The 10989-nt window shown below is 42.4% G+C and overlaps 1 protein-coding gene and 1 non-coding gene across 2 annotated transcripts; one reads left to right on the top strand and one right to left on the bottom strand.

Annotated features, from left to right (window-relative positions):
- Positions 1 to 1766: 1766 nt before the first annotated feature.
- LOC133318250 (uncharacterized) lies at positions 1767 to 3586 on the bottom strand. The gene is made up of 3 exons (XM_061520245.1): positions 3232 to 3586; positions 2547 to 2995; positions 1767 to 2483 (listed from the first exon to the last, which is right to left on the bottom strand). Exons 1-3 carry the CDS (start codon positions 3584 to 3586, stop codon positions 1767 to 1769), a joined length of 1521 nt encoding a protein of 506 aa, XP_061376229.1.
- A 1658-nt stretch (positions 3587 to 5244) lies between these two features.
- On the top strand, positions 5245 to 5351 carry LOC133318252 (small nucleolar RNA R71). Its single transcript, XR_009752447.1, has one exon. It is a non-coding gene; the product is annotated as a small nucleolar RNA R71 (small nucleolar RNA).
- The last annotated feature ends 5638 nt before the right edge of the window (positions 5352 to 10989 follow it).

The following is a 10989-nucleotide window of genomic DNA, read 5'->3' as shown; positions in this document are numbered from 1 at the left end:
AAAAAGCACAGGGCTAGGGTGATAAGCTGAAGGAATTCGTCAAATCTCTGTGAGAGATTAGGTTATCTGTAAATTGGAGAAATCGGGATGACATTTACAGGGACTCAAGAATCTATGCATAGTAAAAGAGATCATGAGATGATCTGCCTTTAGAGTCAGTAAATTGAAGATTCCCTATTTCGAATAAAGCTTACCCTAAACCGCAAGGGTTGATACGTTTCCTTACCCTAGGTTTTATGGGAAGGTAACCGAGACGAAAGGAAATACATACAGCAACCAAATATGTGTAATAGGATGATCAAGTCATTAATCTAATTAGTTCTGGGGCAACAAAGCATTGCTAGTGCTCTCTGTTGTCATTAGATGGGTTGTGGGCTTATTGGGCCCAAACCCATTTATGTCAGTGGCTATGTTGGACATAATGGGTCACACGCTAACACCTAATTGTCTAGATGAACTAGCATTAAAGGTATTAGGCCTAATAATGGTCATTAGTCCAAGAAGTAGTTTGGAAGTCGACCTTGAGGGTGGAGGGCGCATGGATCACAGTAATGGGCTTGGATAGTCCAAGACACTACTAATTAATTTAATTGGTTAAATTAATTATCAAACATTTAAATTTTGAATTTTGAATTTTGAAATTTGGAATTTGAATTTTGAAATTGAATTTTGAAATTCGAATTTTGAATTGGAAATTTGAAATTTGAAATTTGAAATCTGAAATTTGAAATTTGAATTTTGAATTCAAATTTTGAAATTTGAATTTTGAATTTTGAATTTTGAATTTTGAATTTTGAATTTGAATTTTGAATTTGAATGTTTGAAAGTTTGAATTTGAATGTTTGAATGTTTGAATTTGAATATTTGAATTCAAATCTGAATTGGCTATGAAAAGTTGTTTCATAACAAAAGGATAAGATAAGATCTTGTTGGAACAAATCACTAGTATCAAGAGGAGATCTTTTGGACATGATCCAAGAAGATTGGGGCGCTGATTTTGGCTGTTGGTGAGTGTCATTTAGTCATCAAAATCAGCTCCAAAAGATACGAACTGTTGGGAGAATATTTGAGTGAGTTTATTCAAGTTTGAATGCAACTACAAGGGAACGGAAAGAAACTAAATTAAAAACAGGATTGAAAACAAACTAAGCTAAGATAAATAGGAGGGTTTCTCCTTTTCATTATGGAGGTCTCCTGTCCCAAGGGTTCCTTTTTGCAGCTTCAGCTTCCTTGGCTTCATCAATCTCCTCCTGTGTCAATGGTCTCCTCCTGAGCAGATCTTGCAATCTGCGGACTTCATTTACAGGGAGCCATTTCTCAGCATCCTTCAGTAGATCACTGATGATTGCGACCAGGGAGTTGATGGTGGATCTCATCATGGTTCTGCCAGTGCGAAAATGGATGACTTGTTTTTCAACATCCAGCAGTCTCATTTCCAACTCATGAATCCTCCTCTCCAGGTACGTTCCAAAGGCCCTGATGGCTTCTTTGGTTTCCTTACGTTCTTCAGCTTGTTTGGAGACGAGCCTGTTGAGTAAGAGTTATGTTGTGTGGTTGCGTAGAGAGTTGGAAAGGATTAGGGAGTTAGCTGCCTTAGCAATTTCTCCTTGGACTACTTGGAGTGTTGATTTATAGGATGCAGCACTGGCTTCCTTGATGGCTGTTTTTATGGTGCTGAGCTGTTGTTCTCTCTCCTCCTTCTGCTGTTCCTGAAAGGTGTTGAAGGCAGAGGAGAGCTGCGCCAGTCCGTCCCTTAGAGCCTGCAGCTATGCATTGGTGCTTGTCATGTCAAGTTGGGGGACGGATTTCTTTGCTGGCAGCCGTTTTTCTAACTTCTCTCCCTGCATTTCAAAGATTTCAGCAATCCCAATTTGCGATTTTCTTCTAGCTGCAATGGGGATTGCTGCAGTAGGGGAGGAAGTAGGTTGCTTCTTCTGTTGGTTATTGCGAGTAGCAGGAGGTATGATAGGTGTTGTGCTGGGTTCATCCACTGGTGGTCTGGATGATGAGGGCATGGTCACAGCTTGTTCCTCCATCAGTGGAGGAATTGCCATCCCTTCTTCTTCTACCAAAGCTCTGGCAAGAGCTTCGTCCCCAGATGTATCGGGACGGATGACAGGAAATGACAAAGGCCCCCCCAGATTGATCTGCCTATGGCCTGTTGTCTTTGCTTTCTTCTTAGGGGGTTCTATAAGAATCCACTTTCCTTTGTCATTTTTCTTCTGTGGCTGAGCCTCTTGCTCAGCCACTAATGTCTCTGCAGCAGATGCTGCTTCTTTGTCTTTCTGTCCCTGTCCTTGTTGTTGCCTAGGAGAGGGTTGTGGGGTGATTTGTTGTAGTGGAGAGTGAGCAGGTGGTGGGGATGGAATGTCAGAAAATGTAGAGTTTGAGCTGCTTGGGGATTTCTCCTTTGCAGCTGGTTTTGGTGCTGACATTCTGCCAGCCTTCAGCCTTTTTGCCAAAGGCTCATTGTCTTCACTCTCCTGGTCAGAGAGGGTGATAGGCTTTGCAGAGGATGCTCCCTCTGGCCTATTGCTGTTGAGGACCCTCTTTATCCTCTGACTCGAACGTTCCCCCTTTCTTAGGGGAGGTTTGGCAGGAGATTTCTTCTTGCCCTGCTTGCCATCAGTAGCAACAGGGGTATTCTTCTTCACCTTGGTAGGAGGAAGGATGGTTCTTCTGGCCGGAACGTGGCCAGAGGAAGAGGATTTTGTAGGAGTGGTCTTGGTAGTCTTTTTCAGTGAGCCCACAGATGTTTCCTCCTCACTATCTCTGGTAGGGGAACGTCTGAGATTGGCAGTAATAGGTTGGGTGGTGTCAATGTAGGTGCTTTTAAGACCGTTCCAGGTCTTAGCATCAATGATAGATGCCACCTTCATGGTGTCATCTGGGTGTTCCTCTACACCAGCTCTCCTGCAGAGTTTGGTGATGAGGCAGGGGAGGAAGACCTTAGTCTTCCTTATGTCCCTCTGCAAGCTGTTGTAGATGAGGGTTACTGCATCAAAATGGATGTGCTTGATGATGCAGTAAATTTGAACTTGAAGTCCCCAGCTAGCAGAGGCTTCATGAGAGGTGGGGGTGATGTTGGAGTTGGCAAACAGTGCCCAGAACCTGGCTATGTCCTTCATGCTCCCCTTGCAGAGGGACCCTTTGTAGTAGTTGGGTTTGTCCAAGGCTACTTTCTGCTTTAGATTCCTATGAAAAGTGTACTCCTCCCTACCGTCCAAGTACTTCTGGTACGGACAATTGGTGACGGTGGGAAGGTGGAGTACTTCCTGGACATCAGCGGGGGAAATGATACTTGTTTTCCCCTCACTGTGACCACATCAGGTGCCTCCTCTTCGGGAAGCCTTCTCGTCTGGTATAGGAATTCTCCCACCCAGTTCAAGTTCAACTCACGGTCATCAGTGGCGAAAAGCAACCACCGAAGTTTGTCCAGTGATTTCTTCACAAATGGAGGCAGAACCACTTTGTCCTGATGCAGAGAAATGTTCCTTTCTGGGTACAGAATGATGGTGGGTTCAGTGAGCTCTGGTTCTTCGCCGCGGTTGGCTACAGGGATCACTTTAAATGAGAGCTTAGTCATTTTGTTCAGAAAGGGAGTTGGGGCAAAAATGCAGGATGGATAAAAGGGTTTTGAGTTGAATGGAAGTAGTAGAACTTGAAGAAATCAGAGACCGAGTTTAAATAGATTGTGGGCGAGAAAATGAAAGGTTTCTGGGATGTGGAGATTAAGGAGAGGAGGTTGAAGAGGTAGTGGAATGGGGACGTTACAGAACGAGTGGTCAGCAGTAGGTGATCAGTTACTGATGGGATGAGTCTGAGAAGATGGAACGGTTTAGGTCGAGACGTGGGAGAGAGGGGAAAGGAAAGGGTGCAGTTGTCTTAATGGTTGAGGAGACGGTTGCTTTTTCTGCGCGCGTTTCCAAGAATTGCAGTGAATGCAAATTGGATATGGCTTCGTACCTTTTTAAGTGACTCAGCAGGGACAGGTGTCCCAGTCACTCTTATCTCCTAACCCAGGGAATGTTCCCTTTGTCTTTTCCTAACTAATAAATAAATAACTAACTGAAATAAATAATAAGAAGATATGCAATAGTGAGTACTAAGTAAGGAAAAGGGGACGTACTAACCTATCACCTATTATTTAATGAACATATAACAAAACATATAAGTACATCTATATATATATATATATATATATATATATATATATATATATATATATTTTTTTTTATATTGGGATTGTATGGTCAGGGACCACCGCAAAACTACGTTCCTGGAACGGAACGTACTTTATTTGGACTTTTTGGAGAGAAACATCAGATGTTCCCTCCTTTTTGGGAGCTATGTAGTTATAGATAACCACCCCAAAACTTTTCTCTTAGTTAGAGAGCAAATGTATCTACTGGGTTGCCTCTCAGTCAGCGCTTAGTTTAATGTCTTTAGCTAGACATGGTACTTACCTCTCAAGGGGTTTCAGAAATGGTTGAGGGGACTCAATGTTGATGCGTTGAAGGTTGGCAGCAATCTGCCCCAGATGGGACTCAATGTTCCTGACCACTGCATTATTCCTGGTTTCATATTCTTTGACATAATTTTCCAGGGTGTTGATGCGTTGGTCATCTTTGTGGAACGGAACGTAGTTGTTTCTTCTTTGTTCAAACGTTCCACTGCTGCTACCTTGCTGATACTGCTGCTGATTGTTGTTGAATGGTCTCTGGTTAATGGGTGGCCTCCGTTGGGTGTTGTGGTTCTGATCCTTAATGATAGTTCCTCCAGGGCTTGAATGTGTATTTCGTCCTGCTTGTTGATTGTCTCTGGTGAAGTTCCTATTGCCAAAATTTTCTGCATAACACACCAATGCAGTGGATGGGCAGTCTGTTGAGTCATGAAGGTCACCACAGGCTGAGCATGGTTCTGTTTCAGTTGCTGTGAGTTGTAAGACTTCCATCCTTTGTGCTGCTTGGTCAGCTTTCAGGTTCTTCACTTCATTCATGAGTGATGCCAGCATGTCTGGCTTCCATGGCTGTTTGTTTATCCAGTTCTAGCATGTCTGGCTTCCTTACTGGGCTCACTCTGTCTATTGGCCATTGGAGACATCTTTCAGTAGTCCCTTCTATGATTTTGTATCTTTATTCAAGTGTTCCTGTAAAGAAATATCCTCCTGCAGCAAAATCTAGGTGAGATTGAGAAGTATGGTCAAGTCCTTTATAGAAAGATTGTAGCATTCCCCAACTCTCTACCCCATGGTTTGGACATTTTCTTATGATGTCCTTGTATCTCTCCCATGCTTCATAGAGATTTTCTCCATGAAACATTCTGAAGTTAGAGATTTCAGCTCTAACTTCAGCTTATCGAGACATTGGGAGAAACCTCTCTATGAACTTGTTAGAGAGTTCTTCCCATGTGTGGATTGATCCAGGGGTGAGAGTTTTCATCCATGTTTTAGCTTCTAAACCCAATGAGTGAGGGAAAAACCTCATTCTCATGCTCTTCTTTGTTACACCCTCAACTTTAAAATTATCACAAATATCTTGGACTGTTGTGAGGTGTGTGTAAGGATCTTCTGCAGGGAGTCCATTGAAGACCCCTGCTTCCCTAATCATGTGGAACATGATAGGTTTTAGTTCAAAATTTGGTGCTACAGGGGGAAGGATTACTCCCCTATCTAGTCTGTTCCTGAAAGAAGCAGCCAAAGTTTTGAAGTTCTGTTCAGGGGGAACCTCTTCATTGTTATTATTGTGATCAGCCATGTTTTTAGGAAATCTTTCCCTAAGGTTCCTTCTTCTCCTATGGAGTGTACGTTCTGGCTCAGGATCAAAAAGAAACTCAGGTACTTCAATGGAGTGGTTAGAGTCTGTTTCAAACTCTTCACTCATAAACCAATAGCACAAGGTATATATATGCACAGCAGATAAAGAGAAAAAAATAATATAAAAGTAAAGGCAGATATACAGTATATGTGTTAGAAAACAATGATAAGAACAACAGTTAGTGTTTTTATCCCCGGCAACGGCGCCAAAAACTTGTTGGGTGGTTTGCTGATGGTGGAAAAATATAAGTTCTGATAGGGGACGTTCTTCTGTTCTTGCAGAACACAGATTCGTCCCTCAGTTCCAACCAAGTGCGCAAGTGCACGCATCAAGTAATAAAGGGAGTATTAATGCCCAAATTATCGTTCCCACGAGGATAGAGTGCTAATTATTGTTGTATCACAGTTTATAAAGAGTGAAAATGAGAAGAAAAGTTAGTAAATGAACTGTCTGGTCAAATGTTCCCTACAGTCTTGACAACGTTCCTCAGGAACAGTAGGTTCAACCTGATGGCAAACAGTTGCTCGCTGCGTTATGTATGTGATCCTTCCTGTTTAGAAGAAGGTGAGATAACATCATTGGAGTTTTTATAAGTACTAAACAAAATAAAATAAAATTACTAAAACAGAAATAACTATAATCAAGAGACAACAAGGTGGTGGTTAAAACAGTTTAACAGAAGGAACGGATTCACTGCTTCACTCTTAAAGGGGCTATTTTCTCTGCTCAAGACTTAGCACCTTTTGGCTTTGTCCCAGTTTCTTTGCCTGCCAACTCTGATTCCTCAGCTCATGGTCTAGATGGCTCACAAGTTTCCATATTCCTATGGCTCCCTTGACTCCAATAGGTACTTAGTTCAGAACCTTAAAATGGACGAGTTGGCCCCTTATTCCTAAGGTGACCAGTAGCGTTTTTGCCATGACATCTACCTTCCCCCAATGGCTAAGCTGTCTGAAATCCCTTCCTTATGAAAGTTCCTTTCTCAATATGTACCCAATTTCCATTGGCGCACAATGAATATAGCTTACTTAGCCAAAGAAATACAAAAAGCTTCGGTCAAGAGTTTTGAAAACAGTTCTTTAAGAGTTTCACAGTTTACCCGTTCCACAGATAGTTCAGCTCATGGCTGATAGTTTAAACATAATTATTCTCAACTGAGATCACATAGACCCGAGATTCAGTCAAGAGATAACGATTGGAACGACGAGAAAAACACTTATATTAATTTAAAAGACAGTTTACAAAAGAAAACAGAAAATGGAGAAAGATGAGTATTTGCTCGTGAGAAGTCTTGATGGTTGTTTACAGAGAAAGGAAGAGGGGTTGTCGTTAACAATACTTACAACTGAAAATTAAACTAAGTTACTAACTACTACTAAGTGATCTCTTCCTTTCTGACTGCAAACCCTCCAGGATTCGATGATGTTTTTGTGTGAGGGAGGTCCTATTTATAGCTGGAAGAGGAATGGCAAGACTGTAATTCCCTTGGAGCTAGTTGCTTGAATGAGGGGACGGGACTGTGGTAGCAGAGTGTGAAGCTTGCATGAATTGCTGAATGGAACATGATTTGGTGTTGATTAGTCGTTGTTTGCAGGCCTTCCTATGTTTTGCTTCTGTTTTCAGCCAATGAGAACTCTTGATTCTCTACTCTTCATGTTTCCAGCTGCTCAGTTGGTGCACCGCCTTGCTTTTTAGAAGTCTTTAACTCTACGTTACCTGCAAAGTGTACAGAAGCATTAAATGAATGGAGCAGGTGCATTAAATGCGTCTCAGTTCGTTCCCCTTTTAATATATTTTAAAGGAATACGTTACCATCCGTTCCCCCACTGTGTTTTTGTCACAAATGTGTAAAACAAGTGATTTTCATGCTGAAGTTGCTCATCAGATGAGGGAACGTATGGTATTTTTCCATCAAAATGGACTTAGATGGGAACAAATTTACGTCCCATCAACGAGTACTTGGCTAAGTTCAATGAACTGGCTAAATTTGTACACTTTAGGATTGCTATGCCTACACCGACATTCTTGGCTTCTAAGTTCCGGAGGGGGCTTAGTGAGAAGATAGCAGACAGGATAGCGGGAGTGGTATCCCGAGACTTTGGCACCTTGGTTCAGCAGTGCCATGATATTGAGGACGTATGTGTGGTCAGCAAGGTCAAAAAGGCCAAAGTATCTAAGCTGAAGGGAGCTGGTAGCTCCACTTCTTGGAGAGACAGGAAGTTTGGAGAAAAGGTAAAGGGAAGAAGTTATCTGCTAGGCAGGCGCCAAATCAGTTTAAGAGGACTTCGACTCAGGGGAGTGCAGCTAGACCTCCCAGTACTCCCAGGTGTACAGGATGTGGTAGATCACATGTTGGGTCGTGTGCCACCGGTCAGATCATTTGTTTCCATTGTGGCAAGGAGGGCCACTATGCCAGAGATTTTCCTTCATCGGCTGTTAGAGCTGCAGCAGTTCAGGCGGTTCCTTTGCAGATGATTCCTACTCCACCTACAGCGGCACCTGTGGTGCCACCAGCCACTGGCCAAGTTTATACCTTGGATCGGCAAGAGTCAAACAGAGATCCGAATCTTATGAGAGGTACAGTTTCTATTGGTAGTTGTGTCGTAGATGTATTATTTGACTCTGGGGCTACGCATTCTTTCATCGGAACCTCGATTATTATGGGGTTTGAGTTGCCTATTTTTGTGCTTTCTCCACCGTTGCGGGTTACTACCGCCACCGGAGAAAAGTGCGATACTTTCATTGTACATCGCGATGTCGTGTTTCAGTAGGATGGCCGTGAGTACTCGGTAGATCTGATAGGATTACCGATCGCTAATTTGGAGATCAACCTTGGCATGGACTGGTTGTCCAGAAATTGTGTGATGATTGATTGTTGTGCTAAGCAAGTGGTGATGTCTCCTTGTGATTCCACCACCAGTTCTTCTCCTTATATATCAGTGCTGCAGGCTAGGAGAGCCTTGAGAACAGGGGCATTCAGTTATGTCATGTTGGAAGGTTTGGTGAGTGGAACAGAGAAGGATATTACCGGCATTCTTGTGGTGAGGGAATTCCTCGAGGTGTTTCCTGAGGAGATTCTTGAGTTTCTGCCACAGAGGGAGATAGACTTCTCCATTGACTTGTTACCTGGTGTGGGGCCTATTTCATTAGCTCTATACAGATGTCTCCACCTGAGTTACAGAGGGAGATTCTTGAGTTCCTGCGAAGGATTTCATTTGACCGAGTGTGTCTCCATGGGGAGCACCGATCATCTTTGTTAAGAAGAAAGATGGGATCGTGCGATTGTGCACCGATTACAGACAGCTGAACAAGGTGACAATCAAGAACAAGTATCCCTTCACTCGCATTGATGATCTGTTGGATCAACTTCGAGGTGCTTGCGTGTATTCCAAGATTGATCTTTGGTCTGGATACCATCAGATTCGGGTTAAGCTGGAGGATATCCCAAAGACCGTGTTTCGTTCGAGATACGGTCATTATGAGTATTTGGTGATTCCGTTTGGACTCACCAACGCACCAACGATATTCATGGACTATATGAACCGTATTTTTCAGCCATACTTGGACCGTTTTGTGATCATCTTCATTGACAATATTTTGACTTACTCCAAGAATGAGGAGGAGCAAGCAGAGCACTTGAGGATTGTATTACAGGTGCTTAAGGAGAAAAAGCTTTATGCTAAGCCTTTAAAGTGTGAGTTTTGACTCAAGTCGATGAAATTCCTTGGGCAAGTGATTTCTGCAGAAGGAGTTGCAGTAGATCTAAACAAGATTGAGGCAGTGTTGGATTGGGAGAGACCCAAAAACAGTTACAGAAGTGACGAGTTTTTTTGGTTTGGCAGGTTACTATAGGCGATTCATTGAGGGATTCTCCAAGATGGTATTGCCACTGACTCACCTGACCCGGAAGGAGACTCCGTTTGAGTGGACTCACGAGTGTGAGGAATGCTTTCAAGAGTTGAAGGAAAAACTGACCATTGCACCAGTGTTGGTTCTTCCTGATCCTGCTGAGCAGGTTGAGCTTTATTGTGACGCCTCTAAGAAGGGGCTGGGCTGTGTGTTGATGCAGACTGGTAGAGTGATTACTTATCCTTCGAGGCAGATGAAGCCTCATGAGGAGAACTAACTGACTCATGACTTGGAGTTGGCTGCGATTGTTTTTGCCTTTAAAATTTGGAGACATTACCTTTAAGGCATGGAGTTTGTAGTGTTCAGTGACCACGTTTAAAGTACCTATTTGACTAGCAGGAGCTGAACATGAGACAAAGGAGATGGATGGAATTTTTGAAGGACTACGACTTTGAGTTGAAGTACCACCCGGGAAAGGCCAATGTGGTAGCGGATGCTTTGAGTCGAAAATATGTGAGTCTATCTAGTTTGATGGTGGGTGACTTTGATGTCATCAAAAAGTTTCGGGTGTAACACCTTGTAGTACTCCGGTTGTTAACATCATGATATTATAGCGTACACAGCGGAAGATTTTATTTAAAGATTAATAAAACGTCTCGTAAAAATATGAATAAACTTTTTCCAAAACATTTTATAAAAACATTTCTAAAAACGTTCACGTGAGATACTGCGAAAGTATAAATCTAAACATACATCTACTAATTAATCCCATTAGCCAGTATTAGTGGCCATTGACCATCAAGATATGACATCAAGTGTCATTCCAGACGGAGTCTCTCGGACAGCATAACGGCTGTATTTCGGATAACTGGGAACATGGTCCCGCACATACAGGTCACCTAATTGATACAATAATTTAAATAGATAACTTGCAAGTCCCACACGGACTGCAATTCCCTCAATGGGTCAATACAAATAATAAGGCTCCATGCCCAAATTAACTGAATACATGTATCAAGTCTATATTAATTCAAAGTATAAAAGCATCAGTAAATAATCCATGGCTCTAAGAATACAATCATGAGCCTAAATAAATACATACAATAATCTCTATAAAATAATTAAGCATGTTAACAAGTCTACATGCCAACATCAAATCTAAACATAATATAAAATCACCAGCTGCATCATCAACTACTCCAATGCGGGGGCCTTGCCCCTAGAAGCATCACCACTACTCTGGGTACCTGAAATGATGTCCTCAAACGGGGTGAGATAACAACATCTCAGTAAGCTCAAGGTTCATAGAGGATCCTCTAACCCC

The sequence above is a fragment of the Gastrolobium bilobum genome, unplaced genomic scaffold (genome assembly GCF_033153095.1).
Source record: "Gastrolobium bilobum isolate Gb01-03AN ecotype WA unplaced genomic scaffold, APGP_CSIRO_Gbil_v1 utg58642, whole genome shotgun sequence".
Lineage (NCBI taxonomy): Eukaryota > Viridiplantae > Streptophyta > Magnoliopsida > Fabales > Fabaceae > Gastrolobium > Gastrolobium bilobum.
The sequence above is the reverse complement of the archived record's forward strand: the minus strand, read 5'-3'. Positions and strand labels throughout refer to the sequence as shown.

Excerpts from the sequence above, each read along its gene's own strand:
- LOC133318250 (XM_061520245.1), bottom strand. The coding sequence starts at position 3,586 with ATGACTAAGCTCTCATTTAAAGTGATCCCTGTAGCCAACCGCGGCGAA. Across the intron at positions 2,996-3,231 it reads ACCAATTGTCCGTACCAGAA|TAACCCTCATCTACAACAGC; the intron begins GTACTTGGACGG and ends ATTTTGATGCAG. Across the intron at positions 2,484-2,546 it reads CGAGTCAGAGGATAAAGAGG|GAGAGTGAAGACAATGAGCC; the intron begins GTCCTCAACAGC and ends CTCTCTGACCAG.